Source organism: Cherax quadricarinatus, chromosome 96, assembly GCF_038502225.1.
Source record: "Cherax quadricarinatus isolate ZL_2023a chromosome 96, ASM3850222v1, whole genome shotgun sequence".
Lineage (NCBI taxonomy): Eukaryota > Metazoa > Arthropoda > Malacostraca > Decapoda > Parastacidae > Cherax > Cherax quadricarinatus.
The window spans coordinates 4,225,529-4,247,074 of record NC_091387.1 but is presented as its reverse complement, the minus strand read 5'-3'; the positions used below and the strand labels follow the sequence as shown (position 1 = coordinate 4,247,074).

Below are 21,546 nucleotides of genomic sequence, written 5' to 3'. Positions count from 1 at the left end.
AGAAATGTTCGATTATTACCAAAGTTCAAAAGTAAACAAATCATGCTAAGCATCCAATACATGTCAACTGGTGAGTCTAATATTCTTTCACAAGTGCGCCAATATCATTTATATCATTTCTACACTAATGCAGTAGTCTGCATAACAGTAAATCTTCTATTTTTTGTGAGAATAAAAATTCAAAGTGGAAAGGAAAAGAATGTAAGAGGGGCATGGGGACGTGACTAATGAACAGAGGAAATGTTATTTTAGTGCCAGGAATGTCTTTCTTATTCTGGACCCTATTTGGAAATTGGCATCTTTTGAAATTTGTGTCAAATTGGTAAAATTGCTAAATTCTGACCATTGTACTGGATAGTTGAAATTGGTAAATGGGTGGTTTCTTGCACTCATTCTATAGAAAAAATAGAGTTCTAGCGAAATAGTTATGATTTTTGTCGACTAGTACACTGGAATTGGCCGAAAATAGGGCTCAAAGTGGGCAAAATCGCCGATGGGTAAACATCGTCGAGACCGCTAACTTCGCAAGAGCATAATTTCGCAAGTTTTCCATCAAATTTCATACTTTTGGTGTCATTATGATCGGGAAAAGATTCTCTATCTTTTCATAAGAAAAAATAATTTTTGTTTTTTGAAATTTGGGCAACCCTGAGAACAAGTCTGGGAGAGGGCTTGGGGACCCTGAAAGGGTTAGGGTTAAAACATAATGTATTATACTGACACTACTTAATCCTTCAACCTACCAATTTATAAAGGGTTAAGAGCATGGGGGCTAGTAACTCTGTCTCCTGTATAAATTGCTAAATGAAAAGTAACCACTGAGGAAAAAAATAGTGAATTTCCGAGTGCTTTCGTGATTTCTCACATTATCAGGTATCTGTAAAAATAATAGGACAGCAGAAGGCTTATAAAACTGAGATATCACCTCACTTATTAAGTGATATCTTATGCTTATATGCAAAATAACCACTTTTCACAGTGGTTATTTTGCATATTGTTAAAGGAAAATTTTTTGTATCTGGCATGCTAAAAAATTTTTTTTTTTAATTTTCAGGGAACCTTTGATTGCTTTTTTTAATATATTTATATTTTTAAAGGAAGTGATGGGTAGATCGAATTTAGAGACGCAGTGTCTAGAACTAGTAAGTGAAATTAGCACCCTGAAGCTCCGTCAAGCCGCGTACGAACGAGAAAATATTGATCTTCGAGAAAAAATTCGACGTTCAGATCATCACTCGGATCATGCGAAAGCGCAGGTGGGTGTAATAATGTAAATTCTACTCACTCACTACATTATTACCCTGTAGATCCATGTATGTCACAAGCTTTGTGCTGTAATTTTGTTGTATGTAGTGTTTCATTAAGTATTTAATGTGGTGTCAATAGTAATACAGTGGTACCTCGGGATACGAAATTAATTCGTTCCAGAAGGCTGTTCGAGTGCCGATACCAAATGAATTTGTTCCCGTAAGGAATAATGTAAATTAGAATAATCCATTTCAGACCCCCAAAAATACACTTACAAAAGCACTTACATAACTACACTTACATAATTGTTCGAGTTTTTAGCTGTTCGTATCCCGAGGTACCACTGTATACATATATACATCTATCTGTATAACACTAATCAAAGTCACTGTATATACACCAAGGCATGTTGTATATCTCATTGTATATACACAGAGTTTACCTTATTCCCTAGTCTACTAATTGAAATATTTTTCATTAAAATAATACAGTACTTTCTTTTATTCACTGTACAATTAATGTGCCTTACATATAATAAAATATTGTTAGGCACGAAAGAAAGCCACTAATATGCAGTGCATTGGTGTTGTGCATGTGTAATTCAGTGAATGACCCTCTTTCAGTTGTTAAGCTTTAACCCGTAAACGGTCCAAACGTATATATACGTTTTTTCAACATTTGAAAGTATGTAAAAAAAGTAGATCTTCTTTTTGTTTTTCTACTTTTGAAAATGTGTAAAAAAACTTTGATCTACTTTTTTTTTTATTATATTTGAAAATATGTAAAAAAAACTTAGATCTACTTTTGTAGCACTACACATGTGAATGCAGATCTGCCGGGACCGTTTATGGGTTAAGGGGCATGTCAGTTCCCCTGTCTTCTAATACGTTATTTTCCCCTATAATCTACCTTGTCCGTAATTACTATCGCTTTGTTTCCTAAGGTGAAGTCCAGGATCTTTCCTTAATTCATGGTAATTACTATCGCTTTGTTTCCTAAGGTGAAGTCCAGGATGTTTCCTTAATTCATGGTATAACTTAACAAATCTTTGAGAACAGTTGTGTTGCATAGGTCTGAGCTGAGCAGACAAAGCAGATGTGTTAGTAATTATGGATAAGGTAGATTACAGAGGAAAAATAAACATGATATTAGGAGACAGGGAAACTCACATGCCTCTTAAAGTTACCAAACCATAAGAATGTCGTTCAGCAAAATTCTTTAGCTTATGTTAAAAATCGCTTATGTCTAGACACTTTTGACTTTGTATTAACGTTGGTAGAATTATCGACAATGTGTTCAGGCAATGTTTTACTCTCCAGGAGTGTGACAAAGCTCCTGGAGAGTGGAATATTGCCACAATAAAATGTCACATTAGTTGCACTTGTGCCCTTTTACCTAACACTTTTGATTTTGTGACATTAACCTCACTGCTTTTTGTGTGTTAAAGTAGTATATGTTGCTTTTACTGTACAGCCTCTCCTCACTTAGTGACGTACTTGTTTACCGATGACTCGGACTTACGATGGGCTCTCTGACCAGTATGCTGACCTAAATAATGTATATTAGAGCTGATTTCCTCTATTCTGTTTATTACAATATACAGTATGCTGAAGGAGAAGTGTTAATGTTGCAGTTTAAAAACTGTAGTGTAAAGCACTCTTCTGGCAAGACAGTGATGGAGTGAATGATGGTGAAAGTTTTTCTTTTTCGGGCCACCCTGCCTTGGTGGGAATCTGCCAGTGTGTTAATAATAATAAAAAAACAGTATGCTGCTGTATAAACATTTAAATACATACCAGAAATGTTATAAATGATGTAAAGGTTATATTAAAATAATATCAAAGATGGTTGACACAAACCCACTACCATTATAGTATGCTCCTCACTTAGTGACGAATTCGTTTACTGACATGGTTTTAGGAATGGAACTCTGTCGTTAAGTGAGGAGAGGCTGTATTCTGTTTGTTAATACAGTATTGTACTGTGTTGAGTGAAAGGAAGTTGATTTATTGATGTATCCATTTCAAAGGAAACATCACAAGACAGGGCTATGACAAGACTTAAAACAGTGTTGACTTAAAACAGTGTTGACTTAAAACAGTGTTGACTTAAAACAGTGTTGACTTAAAACAGTGTTGACTTTAAACAGTGTTGACTTAAAACAGTGTTGACTTAAAACAGTGTTGACTTAAAACAGTGTTAACTTAAAACAGTGTTGACTTAAAACAGTGTTGACTTAAAATATTGTTGACTTAAAACAGTGTTGACTTTAAACAGTGTTGACTTAAAACAGGGTTGACTTAAAACAGTGTTGACTTAAAACAGTGTTGACTTAAAACAGTGTTGACTTAAAACAGTGTTGACTTAAAACAGTGTTAACTTAAAACAGTGTTGACTTAAAACAGTGTTGACTTAAAACAGTGTTGACTTAAAACAGTGTTGACTTAAAACAGTGTTGACTTAAAACAGTGTTGACTTAAAACAGTGTTGACTTAAAACAGTGTTGACTTAAAACAGTGTTGACTTAAAACAGTGTTGACTTAAAACAGTGTTAACTTAAAACAGTGTTGACTTAAAACAGTGTTGACTTAAAACAGTGTTAACTTAAAACAGTGTTGACTTAAAACAGTGTTGACTTAAAACAGTGTTGACTTAAAACAGTGTTGACTTAAAACAGTGTTGACTTAAAACAGTGTTGACTTAAAACAGTGTTGACTTAAAATATTGTTGACTTAAAATATTGTTGACTTAAAACAGTGTTGACTTAAAACAGTGTTGACTTAAAACAGTGTTGACTTAAAACAGTGTTGACTTAAAACAGTGTTGACTTAAAACAGTGTTAACTTTAAACAGTGTTGACTTAAAACAGTGTTGACCTAAAACAGTGTTGACTTAAAACAGTGTTAACTTAAAACAGTGTTGACTTAAAACAGTGTTAACTTAAAACAGTGTTGACTTAAAACAGTGTTGACTTAAAACAGTGTTGACTTAAAACAGTGTTGACTTAAAACAGTGTTGACTTAAAAACAGTGTTGACTTAAAAGAACTTATGATCTATTTTGCATAGTCCACTGGAAAAATTCTAAAGGAAAATTTAAAGGAATCATTTCCCAGAAAAAAATTTAGAGCAGGGGGTCTCCAACCTTTTTCACTATGGATGCCACATCGTATATTTTACACATTTTTTGAGGGCCCAAGGAAAAAAATCCGTCTAATAAATAAATATAAATGAATGAATAAAATTTAAATGAATAAATAAGTGATTGGAGTGATTTACAATGAGGGTTCATAAGTTTTACTATTTATAAACATTTGAAGTTGCTGCGCACCGCGTGCAGCCTGCGGGCCACAGTTTGCCGACCCCTGCTTTAGACGAATGAACTAATTAACAGTTAAAAACAGAATAGTGGAGTTATTAGATGGGGAGTTGAAGGTAGTGGGAGGATGGAGGGAATATTTTGAGGAATTGCCAAATGTTGAAGAAAGAGAGGCATTGACTTCATGCTTTGGTCAGGGAGATATAACATCTTTTAGAAGTGATTAAGAGCTAGATATTTAGAAGTGAGGAAGAGCTAGATATTTAGAAGTGAGGAAGAGCTAGATATTTAGAAGTGAAGAAGAGCTAGATATTTAGAAGTGAGGAAGAGCTAGACATGAGTATGGGAGAGGTGCAGGAGACTGTGGGTAAAGCAACTGCGATTGATGGGAATGTATTTCAAAGTAAAAAAATGCTGTAAACATGTTTAGTATTCAGGATTTGGGTTCCTAGAATTATGAAGAAAAATGTACCCTGAGACCATGACCATGTATGTATGCTTTACTGATCCTGTTCTGGAGGCTTTTACCACCCTAGTGTATCATTACCCGGCAGCCTGATCAGATTCACCATTCAGATTGTGGTGTTGTATTAATGTACTTACCCTTATTTTTCATTATATTTGATGACTGTGTATGTTTCATTATGTTTGATGGTTGTGAAATAGAGATTTGCTTAATAATAATGTTAATAATAATAATAATATTTACTTTGACATGATACATGTATGCACAAAGAAGTATAATAGTTGGGTATACGTGACAAAAGCCCTTACATATGCAGAGCATTTCGGGCAAACTTAAAATTAACTTAAGATTAATAAGGTAATAACAGTACATATAGTCATAATGAATACAAGAGACTTGAGTATTCTATTAGGTCATGCTATATGGCTTTAATAAGTCTTGTAGAGAAGACGTACAGTTTTGTACGGAAGGATATCAGTCCGCTCCCACGGCTTTAGGCCACTCTTCACAAGTTGGGGAATTTACTCCCCATGAAACGCTGTGTTTATCATTTCTAGACGGTTGAAGGATGTCTTACATCACTAGGGACAATCTGCTTTGTGTGATGGTTTTAGAGAAGGTAGGGGGGATATACTTTAATAATTAGCATGGTACATGCTTATTAGTGTCATTTGGCTCACATTTCTTGTTTGGAAAGCTCCTATTGTATTTTTTATGCAGTGTTGGTGTATACAGAAAGTTTAGTTAAGTTTAATATCTTTATTATGCACCCCATACCCATCCTGTGGGCGGTAGTCAAAAGATTACAGAGGTACATAATGGGTCCAAGGACTGGACCCCAAAGTTATGATAGCTGAACTAGTTGCAAAGGTAATGAACTCCAGGTAGATCTGGTCACAATCATGGCAAGTTACAGAGGTAATGAATCAGCCTCACTCCTATACATGGTTACAGTCATGAACAAATTACAAAGTAATGAGTCACTGATACGTCCACACTTGGTTACAATTGTAATGAGTTATAAATACAAATATTAAGTGAGTCATACACCCACACGAGCGTGCGTGCACACACATACACACAAGAGGGTGCATGCACAGACACATGCACACGAGCATGTGCACACACACATACACACAAGAGGGTGCATGCACAGACATGCACATGAGCATGCACGCACACACATACACACAAGAGGGTGCATGCACAGACACATGCACGCGAGTGTACAAATATATGCATACACACAAGCACGTACACCCACACACTCTCACACACACAAGCACGCACGCACACACACACACACACACACACACACACACACACACACACACACACACACACACACACACACACACACACACACACACACACACAAGCATGCACCCCCTCCCCCCCGACACACACACACACACACACACAAGCATGCACCCCCTCCCCCCGACACACACACACACACACACACACACATGGTAATGCATTATTTACAGCTAGCAAAGTCAGGGTATTTCTCCAGAATGGTCTGCAATATACCACTGTGGATAAAATACAGAAAGATTGTGTTTATGTGATTGTTCTTGCTTGTGGTGTCTCTCTTCGTGGTTCTGCTTGTCATATAATTTCTCTCTAATTTTCCATTGGTTGTAGCACTTACTACCTCGTCTTGTTTGCTGCCCCAATAGTCTATCATTTTGAAAAAAAATTTGATACCTGTGGGAGAGTTTTTTACTCAGTTTACATCTGTGGCTTTTGTTCTTCATATTCTAGTAAGATACCTTTTGTTTTTTTGTATGTTGTTGGATTTTTGTATTTTTTTTCTTTTTTTTTTTCTGTCATCTAATGTTGTTGTTAATATTTCGTTGTAAATTATATTTTTACCTCTTGGAGCAAATTTGTAGCTTATTTTTAGGCCTTTTCTATCTTTTTCAAATTTTCTTTTAGGTTCAGACAGCCTTGGGACTTTGTTCCTATGAACCTCAAATGGCATTTCAAAGTGTTTAAGCCTAGTTTAACCCTTAAACTGTCCAAATGTAGATCTACGTTCATGTGCGTAACACTCCGACCTTGATTTTCCCCATTTGAAAGCATGTAAAAAAAAATGTAGATCTACGTTCGGAGCCCCTGCATGTGGACGTAGATCTACGTTCGGAGCCCCCCGCATGTGGACGTAGATCTACGTTTGGAGCCCCCCGCATGTGGACGTAGATCTATGTTCGGAGCCCCCCGCATGTGGACGTAGATCTACGTTCGGAGCCCCCCGCATGTGGACGTAGATCTACGTTCGGAGCCCCCGCATGTGGACGTAGATCTACGTTCGGAGCCCCTCGCATGTGGACGTAGATCTACGTTTGGAGCCCCCTGCATGTGGACGTAGATCTACGTTTGGAGTCCCCCGCATGTGGATGTAGATCTACGTTCGGAGCCTCCCGCATGTGGACGTAGATCTATGTTCGGAGCCCCCGCATGTGGACGTAGATCTACGTTCGGAGCCCCCGCATGTGGACGTAGATCTACGTTCAGAGCCCCCGCATGTGGACGTAGATCTACGTTCGGAGCCCCCGCATGTGGACGTAGATCTACGTTCGGAGCCCCCGCATGTGGACGTAGATCTACATTTGGACAGTGTAAGGGTTAATGTGCTGTTATGTAATTGATATCAGATAAGTATAGAATATAATTTATATTTTCTTATTTTGGAATGGAGTACATCAGTTAAGCAGCTTCTTGCGTCATTCTTTTTATATCACTTTTGTATATGTGTTTGTTCCATGTTTGTGATAATGAGTTATTATTGTGTTATGTGTAGTAGCTTACTTTGTCTTCCTAACTTCATAACTATATGCTCCCTGTTTGTGAGTGTTGAGTGACCTTTATACACAAATAACCCGCACATAAAAGAGAGAAGCTTACGACGACGTTTCGGTCCGACTTGGACCATTGACAAAGTCACACTAACAGAGGTGGAGCAGGACGGCTATATATAGGCAGGAAGAGGTGGTGGTAGTAGTAGTAGTAGTAGTAGTAGTAGTAGTAGTAGTAGTAGTAGTAGTAGTAGTAGTAGTAGTAGTACAAGAATTGTATATAATACCGACAGGATGAAATTAAGACACATGCACAACGCCCGGGCATCCCCATCGTAGACGTTTGTGACCTTTATATAGTGTAGTTATAAGCATGAACTTACTCTCTTTATGTAACCTTCATATGCTTATGTATTTCCCTGCCTGTGAGTGATGAGTGACCTTTGTAATAGTGTAGCTTTAAACAGGAACTTTCTCTTATATGTAAGCCTCACATTCTTATGTACTTCCCTGTTTGTATGTAACCTTTGTAATAGTGCATTTATGTGAAGTGAGGCATGTTTATGTGTTCTACCATTTGTGTTGTGGTATGGTCAGCCGATAGTGTCTGGTACTGGTGTTGGCCGCACTTCCAGTTTTCGGAGCATAACGCCTGCAGCAGCATCCACTCCTGTTCACTCCTTCTTGGTCACACCAGATTCACCACAGCCTAGTCACCAGGTATTGTCTCGTCCTGCTGCGTGAACATTTTTATAAAGAAAAATGTCCTGACTTAAAGAAAATTAGCATAATACGATAAATTTCTACAGCGTTATTATTATTATATTGGGAAAATGGAATCTTCCTTTTCCTGCTCATGTTATATTTTCCTTAACCCTTAAACGGTCCAAACGTATATATACGTTTTTTCGACATCTGAAAGTATGTAAAAAAATATAGATCAACTTTTTTGTTTTACATTTGAAAATGTGTAAAAAAACTTTTATCTACATTTTTTTTTGTTATATTTGAAAATATGTAAAAAAAAGTACAGTGGACCCCCGCATAACGATTACCTCCGAATGCGACCAATTATGTAAGTGTATTTATGTAAGTGCGTTTGTACATGTATGTTTGGGGGTCTGAAATGGACTAATCTACTTCACAATATTCCTTATGGGAATAAATTCGGTCAGTACTGGCACCTGAACATACTTCTGGAGTGAAAAAATATCGTTAACCGGGGGTCCACTGTAGATCTACTTTTGTAGCAATACGAATTTGAACATCGATTTGTTTAGATCGTTTAAGGGTTAAATGTATCTTCTTCTACATAAGAAGTCAACAAACTGTTCACCCTTCCTTGTAACACTTTATGTACCATCTTGAGAATATAAATTATTATTCTTCATTCAACACACCGGCCATATCCCTCCAAGACAGAGTGACCCAAAAAAGAAAAATGAAAGTTTCTCCTTTTAAATTAAGTAAAATATACAGGAGAAGGGGTTACTAGCCCCTTGCTCCTGGCATTTTAATCGCATCTTACGACACTCATGGCTTATAAAGGAAGAATTCTGTTCCACTTTCCCATGGAGAAAATATAAATTATGCATCTTCTTCTTTCAACGTACCAGCCGTATCCCACTGAGGCGGGGTGGCCCAAAAGGAAAAACGCAAGTTTCTCCTTTCAAATTTAGTAATATATACAGGAGAAAGGGTTACTAGTCTCTCTCCTGGCATTTTAGTCGCCTCTTACAACACGCATGGTTTACGGAGGAAGAATTCTGTTCCACTTCCCCATGGAGATAAGAGGAAATAAACAAGAACAAGAACTAGAAAGAAAATAGAAGAAAACCCAGACGGGTGTGTATATATATGCTCGTACATGTATGTGTAGTGTGACCTAAGTGTAAGTAGAAGTAGCAAGACGTACCTGAAATCTTGCATGTTTATGAGACAGAAAAAAGACACCAGTAATCCTACCATCATGTAAAACAATTACAGGTTTCCATTTTACACTCACTTGGCAGGACGGTAGTACCTCCCTGGGTGGTTGCTGTCTACCAACCTACTACCTACAAAATTATACATCTATATATATATTTTAACAAACCAGCCGTCTCCTACTGAGGCAGGGTGACCTGCAAAAGAAGAAACACTTTAACCATCATTCACACTATCACTGTCTTTGCAGAGGTACCCAGATACCACAGTACACGTATATATTGTACAGTGCTATTATTACTGTATATTCATGCAGAAGCAATAGACCCATAAACCTCAGTGTATGTACTGTATATACTGGGAAATAAAACAAATGGTCCCTAAAAATTACCATTTTAGGAATATAATAAGCTTTGTTGCATTTATTAATTTCTACAAAGAGGGTAAGTTAGTTCATTTAGGCACACATAGGCACAGTTTTTATTCATAGTGTAAATTACCCTCCAGGATAACTCAAAAAAGTTAGACATAGTGACTTATTTCCATTGGAGCCCTTGTGATTTTTTTTAATATCAGTAGTGGGTTTACTTACCTACAATACAGTACAGGTTTATACCTCAACGGGGAAGTGGAAAAGTACTCTTCCTCTGTAAGCTATGTGTGTCATAAGAGGCGAGTAAAAGGCCAGAAGCAAGATGCTATTAACCCCTTCTCCTGCATAAATTATTGAATGTAAAAAGAAAAACTTGAGCTTTTCTTTTTAGGTCACCCTGTCTTGGTGGGATACGGCTGGTTCGTTGAAAAAAAAAATTGTTTATACAGAAATGGGTGACATTTGAGTATATGTTGAAAACCTATGGTTATTCAGATCATTTCAGGCAAGCTACTGCTGCCTCAGGTGCTGTTAGCCAAAGTTGTCATTTATACTGTGCCATTGAATAATGTGTAGACTGTGGAGTAGAACTAACTTGGAGTGTTCAGCTTGCAGCGCAACTGACCAACTCTCCCTCACCGAGTAGCATCTCGACACTGTCCACCATCCCAGCTTCCTCACCCAACAAGTCCCCAGCTCAACCCATCACTGCCTCTCCTGCCTCATCGCCTGTAGCCTCACATGATGCCCGCCAGTTCATGCCTCCTAGGGTAAGTTTGGTTAGGTTAGGCTTGTCAGAAAACAGGACGGGTGTTTCCTGACACAGGTCTTAGTTGTATGATGACCCGACTAGGTTAAGTTAGGTAAGGTTTGTCAGGATGATGACCCGACTAGGTTAAGTTAGGTAAGGTTTGTCAGGATGATGACCCGACTAGGTTAAGTTAGGTAAGGTTTGTCAGGATGATGACCCGACTAGGTTAAGTTAGGTAAGGTTTGTCAGGAAACAGGACAAGCGTTTCCTGATGCAGGTCTTAGTCTTATGATGACCCACAGCTGGAGCTTTTGATCGTCTGACCAAGGCCTTCCACTTCAAAAATTAAGGTTATGATTACAGTGGACCCCCGGTTAACGATATTTTTTCACTCCAGAAGTGTGTTCAGGTGCCAGTACTGACCGAATTTGTTTCCATAAGGAATATTGTGAAGTAGATTAGTCCATTTCAGACCCCCAAACATACACGTACAAACGCACTTACATAAATACACTTACATAATTGGTCACATTCGGAGGTAATCGTTATGCGGGGGTCCACTGTATAATCATTTCTGATACTTGCACATAATAAAAAAATATGTTAGTTATATTAAATTGAAGAATACAACAATAACTTGTCATTATTTATTTTTATGGCTCTTTTTTAATGAGTAAATTCTAATATATTAAATGGATTATGTAGTGGAGAGTTATATTTTGAGCCTAAGGGGAAAAAGCATAATATATGGTAATAAAAAAAAATAATAAAAATATTACTTGGAATTTAACTGAAAATCTATGTTAGGTTATGACAGATTAGATTTTTTTTTTTTTGTTGAAATTAAAAAAAAATAATTTTTACCAGGGTAAGATAATCTTTGCTCTATCTGAGAGTTATGGTAGGACTGCTTAATAATTTTTCACCTAATTATCTGTGTATCCCAGGATAAGATGCATCCCTGGTATAGACCCGTCCCGCTTATACGGCAAGTTAGTTTCCGCACGACTGCTCTATATTGAAGCAGCCTTTTTTTTTTTACTTTCAAATGCATATAAAATCCTGATAACATGTTTACACTATCATATATTAAGTAAACAATATAACTAGGCCTAAAAAAAGGCATGTACAGTACACACATTACTTACCTTAAAATTTTTTGTAGGAAGTCTGAATAAATGAAGAATTGCTATAAATGAAAACCGCAGCATTAGCAAAGTGCTGTAAAGTGAAGCACTGTAAAGTGGAGCACTGTAAAGTGGAGCACTGTAAAGTGAAGCACTGTAAAGTGGAGCACTGTAAAGTGAAGCACTGTAAAGTGAAGCACTGTAAAGTGGAGCACTGTAAAGTGAAGCACTGTAAAGTGAAGCACTGTAAAGTGAAGCACTGTAAAGTGAAGCACTGTAAAGTGAAGCACTGTAAAGTGAAGCACTGTAAAGTGAAGCACTGTAAAGGGAAGCACTGTAAAGTGAAGTGCTGTAAAGTGAAGCACTGTAAAGTGAAGCACTGTAAAGTGAAGCACTGTAAAGTGAAGCACTGTAAAGTGAAGTGCTGTAAAGTGAAGCACTGTAAAGTGGAGCACTGTAAAGTGAAGCACTGTAAAGTGGAGCACTGTAAAGTGAAGCACTGTAAAGTGGAGCACTGTAAAGTGAAGCACTGTAAAGTGAAGCACTGTAAAGTGAAGCGCTGTAAAGTGAAGCACTGTAAAGTGGAGCACTGTAAAGTGGAGCACTGTAAAGTGGAGCACTGTAAAGTGAAGCACTGTAAAGTGAAGCGCTGTAAAGTGAAGCGCTGTAAAGTGAAGCGCTGTAAAGTGAAGCGCTGTAAAGTGAAGCACTGTAAAGTGAAGCGCTGTAAAGTGAAGCACTGTAAAGTGAAGCACTGTAAAGTGAAGCACTGTAAAGTGGAGCACTAAAGTGAAGCACTGTAAAGTGAAGCACTGTAAAGTGAAGCACTGTAAAGTGAAGCACTGTAAAGTGGAGCACTGTAAAGTGAAGCACTGTAAAGTGAAGCACTGTAAAGTGAAGCACTGTAAAGTGGAGCACTGTAAAGTGGAGCACTGTAAAGTGAAGCACTGTAAAGTGGAGCACTGTAAAGTGAAGCACTGTAAAGTGAAGCACGGTAAAGTGAAGCACTGTAAAGTGAAGCACTGTAAAGTGAAGCATGGTAAAGTGAAGCACTGTAAAGTGAAGCACGGTAAAGTGAAGCACGGTAAAGTGAAGCACTGTAAAGTGAAGCATGGTAAAGTGAAGCACTGTAAAGTGAAGCACGGTAAAGTGAAGCACTGTAAAGTGAAGCACTGTAAAGTGAAGCACTGTAAAGTGAAGCACGGTAAAGTGAAGCACTGTAAAGTGAAGCATGGTAAAGTGAAGCACTGTAAAGTGAAGCACGGTAAAGTGAAGCACTGTAAAGTGAAGCACTGTAAAGTGAAGCATGGTAAAGTGAAGCACTGTAAAGTGAAGCACGGTAAAGTGAAGCACTGTAAAGTGAAGCACTGTAAAGTGAAGCATGGTAAAGTGAAGCACTGTAAAGTGAAGCACGGTAAAGTGAAGCACGGTAAAGTGAAGCACTGTAAAGTGAAGCACTGTAAAGTGGAGCACTGTAAAGTGGAGCACTGTAAAGTGGAGCACTGTAAAGTGAAGCACTGTAAAGTGAAGCACTGTAAAGTGAAGCACGGTAAAGTGAAGCACTGTAAAGTGAAGCACTGTAAAGTGAAGCACTGTAAAGTGAAGCACTGTAAAGTGAAGCACGGTAATGTGAAGCACTGTAAAGTGGAGCACTGTAAAGTGAAGCACTGTAAAGTGAAGCACTGTAAAGTGAAGCACAGTAAAGTGAAGCACTGTAAAGTGGAGCACTGTAAAGTGAAGCACTGTAAAGTGAAGCACTGTAAAGTGAAGCACTGTAAAGTGAAGCACTGTAAAGTGGAGCACTGTAAAGTGAAGCACTGTAAAGTGAAGCACTGTAAAGTGAAACACTGTAAAGTGAAGCACTGTAAAGTGAAGCACTGTAAAGTGAAGCACTGTAAAGTGGAGCCCCCCTGTGCAGCCAGCCTCCCATATCTTTCAGGGTTCCTAGTTTTTTTTTTTTTTTTCAACAAGTCGGGGGTCTCCCACCGAGGCAGGGTGACCCACCGAGGCAGGGTGACCCACCGAGGCAGGGTGACCCACCGAGGCAGGGTGACCCACCGAGGCAGGGTGACCCAAAAAAAGAAAGAAAATCCCCAAAGAGAAAATACTTTCATCATCATTCAACACTTTCACCTCACTCACACATTATCACTGTTTTTGCAGAGGTGCTCAGAACACAACAGTTTAGAAGCATATACGTATAAAGATACACAACATATCCCTGTGGGATTAATTTTTCATAGAAAATGCTGGATAATTAAATTCTTGTCTTTCTAAGAGAAAACCTCTGAATAAATTTGATTATTTGCAGTTTTTCTCTGTGTCCTTGATTTCTGGGCTTAGTCCATGACCCATAAATTGAAAACTGGCCATAGGAGTTGCTACTTATTTATTGCCTTTCACATTCCCAAAGAATTTTTGATTAGTTGTTTCATATAAGAGTGATATTTATAACTGTATTGTGAGCGTGCCTCGGGCAAGACAGTGATGGTTTGAATGATGAAAGTTTTCCTTTTCTGGCCACCCTTTCGGTGGGAAACGGTTGGTGTGTTAATAAAAGAAATAATTAAAAAAAATTTGACCACAATAAATAGGAGAGCAAACCTGCCACAGGTTGTTTCACACTTGTTTGTACTGCTGCTCAGTACTTGTGCAGTTTACTTTGGTAAACTGCACAAGTTCTGAGCAGCAGTACTTACAAATGGGGTACTTAGAAACCAAAGTAAACTGCACAAGTTCTGAGCAGCAGTACTTACAAATGGGGTACTTAGAAACTTAAGTAAACTGAACAAGTTCTGAGCAGCAGTACTTACAAATTGGGTACTTAGAAACCTAAGTAAACTGAACAAGTTCTGAGCAGCAGTACTTACAAATGGGGTACTTAGAAACCTAAGTAAACTGAACAAGTTCTGAGCAGCAGTACTTACAAATTGGGTACTTAGAAACTAAAGTAAACTGAACAAGTTCTGAGCAGCAGTACTTACAAATGGGGTACTTAGAAACCTAAGTAAACTGAACAAGTTCTGAGCAGCAGTACTTACAAATTGGGTACTTAGAAACCTAAGTAAACTGAACAAGTTCTGAGCAGCAGTACTTTGTAAGTATTGCTGTGTGTAATCTGAGGTGATTGTATATAGGGGAGTTCTTCCATATCCTCAGTTGACAGACTAATGCAATTGAGATGAGAATTTTTACTGTGATCATAACAGTACCAGTTCTGTAACCAACACATTTTGTTCTGTACACTGATTCAGAATCACTTGACCCAGCCAATTTTGTTCTGTATTTTGCCAAATCCATTAAATCAGGGTTTACCTGGAGTTTACCTGGAGAGAGTTTCGGGGGTCAACGCCCCCGCGGCCCGGTCTGTGACCAGGCCTCCTGGTGGATCAGCGCCTGATCAACCAGGCTGTTGCTGCTGGCTGCACGCAAACCAACGTACGAGCCACAGCCCGGCTGATCAGGAACTGTCTTTAGGTGCTTGTCCAGTGCCAGCTTGAAGACTGCCAGGGGTCTGTTGGTAATCCCCCTTATGTGTGCTGGGAGGCAGTTGAACAGTCTCGGGCCCCTGACACTTATTGTATGGTCTCTTAACGTGCTAGTGACACCCCTGCTTTTCATTGGGGGGATGGTGCATCGTCTGCCAAGTCTTTTGCTTTCGTAGTGAGTGATTTTCGTGTGCAAGTTTGGTACTAGTCCCTCTAGGATTTTCCAGGTGTATATAATCATGTATCTCTCCCTCCTGCGTTCCAGGGAATACAGGTTTAGAAACCTCAAGCGCTCCCAGTAATTGAGGTGTTTTATCTCCGTTATGCGCGCCGTGAAAGTTCTCTGTACATTTTCTAGGTCGGCAATTTCACCTGCCTTGAAAGGTGCTGTTAGAGTGCAGCAATATTCCAGCCTAGATAGAACAAGTGACCTGAAGAGTGTCATCATGGGCTTGGCCTCCCTAGTTTTGAAGGTTCTCATTATCCATCCTGTCATTTTTCTAGCAGATGCGATTGATACAATGTTATGGTCCTTGAAGGTGAGATCCTCCGACATAATCACTCCTAGGTCTTTGACGTTGGTGTTTCGCTCTATTTTGTGGCCAGAATTTGTTTTGTACTCTGATGAAGATTTAATTTCCTCATGTTTACCATATCTGAGTAATTGAAATTTCTCATCGTTGAACTTCATATTGTTTTCTGCAGCCCACTGAAAGATTTGGTTGATGTCCGCCTGGAGCCTTGCAGTGTCTGCAATGGAAGACACTGTCATGCAGATTCGGGTGTCATCTGCAAAGGAAGACACGGTGCTGTGGCTGACATCCTTGTCTATGTCGGATATGAGGATGAGGAACAAGATGGGAGCTAGTACTGTGCCTTGTGGGACAGAGCTTTTCACCGTAGCTGCCTCGGACTTTACTCTGTTGACGACTACTCTCTGTGTTCTGTTAGTGAGGAAATTATAGATCCATCGACCGACTTTTCCTGTTATTCCTTTAGCGCGCATTTTGTGCGCTATTACGCCATGGTCACACTTGTCGAAGGCTTTTGCAAAGTCTGTATATATTACATCTGCATTCTTTTTGTCTTCTAGTGCATTTAGGACCTTGTCGTAGTGATCCAGTAGTTGAGACAGACAGGAGCGACCTGTTCTAAACCCATGTTGCCCTGGGTTGTGTAACTGATGGGTTTCTAGATGGGTGGTGATCTCGCTTCTTAGGACCCTTTCAAAGATTTTTATGATATGGGATGTTAGTGCTATTGGTCTGTAGTTCTTTGCTGTTGCTTTACTGCCCCCTTTGTGGAGTGGGGCTATGTCTGTTGTTTTTAGTAACTGAGGGACGACCCCCGTGTCCATGCTCCCTCTCCATAGGATGGAAAAGGCTCGTGATAGGGGCTTCTTGCAGTTCTTGATGAACACAGAGTTCCATGAGTCTGGCCCTGGGGCAGAGTGCATGGGCATGTCATTTATCGCCTGTTCGAAGTCATTTGGCGTCAGGATAACATCGGATAGGCTTGTGTTAGTCAAATTTTGTGGCTCTCTCATAAAAAATTCATTTTGGTCTTCGACTCTCAGTCTGGTTAGCGGCTTGCTAAAAACTGAGTCATATTGGGACTTGAGTAGCTCACTCATTTCCTTGCTGTCATCTGTGTAGGACCCATCTTGTTTAAGTAGGGGCCCAATACTGGACGTTGTTCTCGATTTTGATTTGGCATAGGAGAAGAAATACTTTGGGTTTCTTTCGATTTCATTTATGGCTTTTAGTTCTTCCCGCGATTCCTGACTCCTAAAGGATTCTTTTAGCTTAAGTTCGATGCTTGCTATTTCTCTGACCAGTGTCTCCCTGCGCATTTCAGATATATTGACCTCTTTTAGCCGCTCTGTTATTCTTTTCCGTCGCCTGTAAAGGGAGCGCCTGTCTCTTTCTATTTTACATCTACTCCTCCTTTTTCTTAGAGGAATAAGCCTTGTGCATACATCGAGTGCCACCGAGTTAATCTGTTCTAGGCATAAGTTTGGGTCTGTGTTGCTTAGTATATCTTCCCAGCTTATATCGGTTAGGACTTGGTTTACTTGGTCCCACTTTATGTTTTTGTTATTGAAGTTGAATTTGGTGAATGCTCCCTCATGACTAGTCTCATTTTGTCGGTCTGGGGCTCCATGCATACATGTCTGAACCTCAATTATGTTGTGATCTGAGTATATTGTTTTTGATATGGTGACATTTCTTATCAGATCATCATTGTTAGTGAAGATGAGGTCTAGTGTATTCTCCAGTCTTGTAGGCTCTATTATTTGCTGGTTTAAATTGAATTTTGTGCAGAGATTTAAAAGCTCGTGTGAGTGTGAGTTTTCATCAGAGCTGCCTCCTGGTGTTTTTTCTGCAACAATATTATTTGCTATATTCCTCCATTTTAGGTGCCTTAAGTTGAAATCCCCCAGGAGCAAGATGTTGGGTGCAGGAGCTGGAAGATTTTCCAGACAGTGGTCAATTTTTAACAGCTGTTCCTGGAATTGCTGGGATGTTGCATCCGGAGGCTTGTAGACTACCACAATGACTAGGTTTTGGTTCTCGACCTTTACTGCTAAAACTTCCACTACGTCATTTGAGGCATTAAGCAGTTCTGTGCAAACAAGTGACTCTGCAATGTACAGGCCAACCCCCCCCTTTTGCCTGTTCACTCTGTCACATCTGTATAGGTTGTAACCTGGGATCCATACTTCGTTGTCCAAGTGATCCTTTATGTGGGTCTCAGTGAAAGCCGCGAACATTGCCTTTGCCTCTGCAAGCAGTCCACGGATGAAAGGTATTTTGTTGTTTGTAGCTGGCTTTAGACCCTGTATATTTGCAAAGAAGAATGTTATCGGACTGGTGGTATTGTTGGTACTGGGGGGGTCAGTTGAAGTAAGGGTTTACTATGTGTGAAAAGTTGTTAGGGAGTAGACAAGGGAATAGAGTATGAGCATCAAAATGGTATACAATACCGACAGGTTGGTAGGTAAGACACATAGGCAACAGTTAGGCAACTTTATTCCGAAACGTTTCGCCTACACAGTAGGCTTCTTCAGTCGAATACAGAAAGTAGGCAGGAACAGTAGAGATGTGAAGATGATGTAATCAGTCCATCACCCTTGAAGTCATAGAATTTGAGGTTGTCAGTCCCTCAGCCTGGAGAAGTTCAGTTCCATAGTCAGGAACTATCTCTACTGTTCCTGCCTACTTTCTGTATTCGACTGAAGAAGCCTACTGTGTAGGCGAAACGTTTCGGAATAAAGTTGCCTAACTGTTGCCTATGTGGAATAGAGTATGTCAAGAGAATTACTTCCTTTAATATAGAACAAAAAGGCACAACACTGTGACTGGAAGAATACACAAATAACCTGCACATGTAAATGGTCCAGGTCGGACTGAAGCATTATAAACTTCTTTCTCCTATATGCAGGTTATTTGTGTATTATTCCTTGAATATAACCTGACAGTCTGATGACCATTTTGCCATGACACTTTAGAAATGAGATTTCAGATGGAATAAGTTGTTAGAGATTGATCATAAAATAATACCAGCAGCATTTATTATTACCAGAATCAGTACCTCATGATTCTCTTTCCTCTTGAATCGTGAAATCTCCTGCAGTACATTTGAAAAATAATACTAGCATTAATTATAGTAAGCAGTAGTCATAGGAGTGAATGAAGACAAATGGTTTTAATGGACTTGCTGTTGGAGTGTAACTGAGATAACTTTTATAAAGGGATTCAAGGAAACTGGTTAGTCAGACTTGAGTCCTGGAGGTGAGAGGGTCACTACTGGTACTCTGAAGGAGGAGTGGGGAATTTGCTGCCGGAGGGTCATTTTATTGTGTTTTTTTGTTTCAAGACTCTGCTTGTCTCCCACTCTGGTTGTCTCTCCTTCAGAGAAGAAGTAAACCTTATGAAACTTTTCTTCTTTTTACATTTAGTGATCTATACTGAAGGAGTCACACACACACACACACACACACAAACGCGCGCACACACACACACACACACACGTACATAGCTTTAAGCAGAGGTGTGATGGAGCTCACGGCTCAGGGAGGTTACTAGCCCCTTGCTCCTGTTATTGTGATGTCACCACAATTCTGGAAAGACTGCAGTTGAATGAATGATGGTGAATGTTTTTCTTTTATGGCTTTTTTTTGGGGAAGAAGTTCATCGAGTTAAGAAACCTTAGATCATCATCAGTTACTGTAAGTTGTGTACTATTTTAATTAGTCACAGAGTAATCAGTAGATCATGTCAACAAATCACAGAACAAGTGGGGTTTGAACTCGTGGTGAGTTCTAAAAGTCTAGGCCAGTGTCTGGAGTTTTACCACTCACTCACCATGGGTTCAAACCCCACCCATTGCATTGTTTGTTTGCAGTCATGTTATTACAGTCTCATGAGTCAGTATGTCTATCTGTTATCTAGTTTGGTCGACAGGATGGGGAGTTTGAGATTTTAAAAATGTCACATAATCACGTATTTTATGATTCATATTGTTTGCACATCCCTTCTCCACTCTGTATGAGAGAGACTGATAGAAAATATGGAGTAATTTGAGGTGATCAGTCCCTCAGCTATGATGAATCAATTAGAGATATTGGAAAATGTGTAATAGTAGTTTAAGGTGATCAGTCCCTCAACCTTGGAAGTAGGTGTTCAGTCCCTCAACCTTGGAAGTAGGTGTTCAGTCAATCAGTCTTGATGAATCTGATGGTCTGAACATCTTTCAAGGCTGAAGGATTGATCAACTCAGACTACTGCTTCACATTTTCCACCATCTACAACATAAGATAATAGATTATGCAGTCTATCACTGGATAATCTATTATCTGCTGTACTGAATTTCTCATTGTATAAATTATTGCCACACTTGGGGGCAATGAAATGTTACAATTTAATGTATACAGCAGTTGTTGTATTTAATTTATACAGTGGTTGTTGTATTTAATCTATACAGTGGTTGTTGTATTTAATCTATACAGTGGTTGTTGTATTTTCAGACTCCCCCACCAAATGCTAGACGGAAAATTGACCATTTCGGCACGGTTCCCCGTCAGCGAGAGGCGGGAGTGTGCGGAGAAAACAATCATGGAGCATCAGCAGCTGGCAGAGCTAAAGGCGTCATGTTCGGTAAAGGCTTCCACTTCCTTCCATTCCGTGTGGCGGGAAAACGGAGCACTTCGGCCCCCAATTTAGGTGACGGTGGTGATCATGCATGCGTGCAACCCTGCAACTCTTCCACCCCTTCCATGGCCACATTGATGTTGTAAAAAATGATGATATTGCAAATAATAAATGACATGGGTATAGGAGTACTGGAAATAGTCTTTAACGATACATTACTTTCTTTAAGGTGGGACTCTTAGATCATTTTTTTTTTTGTTTTTGTTTTGTTTTAAAGAACATTACCGAGTATGTACACAGTAAAACTTGGTATATTTTTTTCCTTCAATGAACCGGCTGTCTCACACCAAGGCAGGGTGACCCAAAAAAGAAAAACGGAAGTTTTTTTTCCAATACACTGGCTGTCTCCCACCAAGGCAGGGTGACCTAGAAAAGAAAGAAACACTTTCACCATCATTCACACATAATCACTGTCTTTTCAGAGGAGTGCAAATATGACAGTTCAGATGTCCCTCCAAACAGCTAATATCCCAAACCCCTCCTTTAAAGTGCAGGCACCATACTTCCCACCTCCAGGACTCAAGTCCAGCTAACCCTGAATCCCTTCACAAAATATTACCCTCCTCACTTACCCCACTTATGACTCACGAAATCGTAATGACACGATTGCAAACAGTGGCGTTAGCCACTGGACCAGCTAGCTGGTCCAATGGCTAACATGACAGTCTGGAGTTTTGAGACTCTCTGATCGTGGGTTCTATCCCCGCCCGTGGTATGGTTTGTTTACCCCACTTATATTGAAATTTTGTGAAAATTATTCTTTTCAAGAGTGGTCCCTTGATGCTAGTGAAGGGTTGTTGATGTAATAAATCAAGGGTAGCTTTCGTTTCCTTGGA

The 21,546-nt window shown here is 39.3% G+C and overlaps 1 protein-coding gene across 9 annotated transcripts in view; it reads left to right on the top strand.

The window, feature by feature from the left end:
* Positions 1-21,546, top strand: part of LOC128701729 (Liprin-beta) — a 144,086-nt gene that overhangs the window by 85,973 nt on the left and 36,567 nt on the right. For 5 of the 9 annotated variants that reach the window (XM_053795611.2, XM_053795609.2, XM_053795610.2 and 2 more), the window contains 4 exons: positions 1,098-1,256; positions 8,430-8,552; positions 10,740-10,901; positions 20,527-20,722. In XM_053795611.2, coding sequence (XP_053651586.1) covers positions 1,098-1,256; positions 8,430-8,552; positions 10,740-10,901; positions 20,527-20,722 — 640 coding nt within the window. The remainder of the gene's footprint in view (positions 1-1,097; positions 1,257-8,429; positions 8,553-10,739; positions 10,902-20,526; positions 20,723-21,546) is intronic. The other 4 variants (XM_053795615.2, XM_070105026.1, XM_053795612.2 and 1 more) reach the window with 3 other exon arrangements.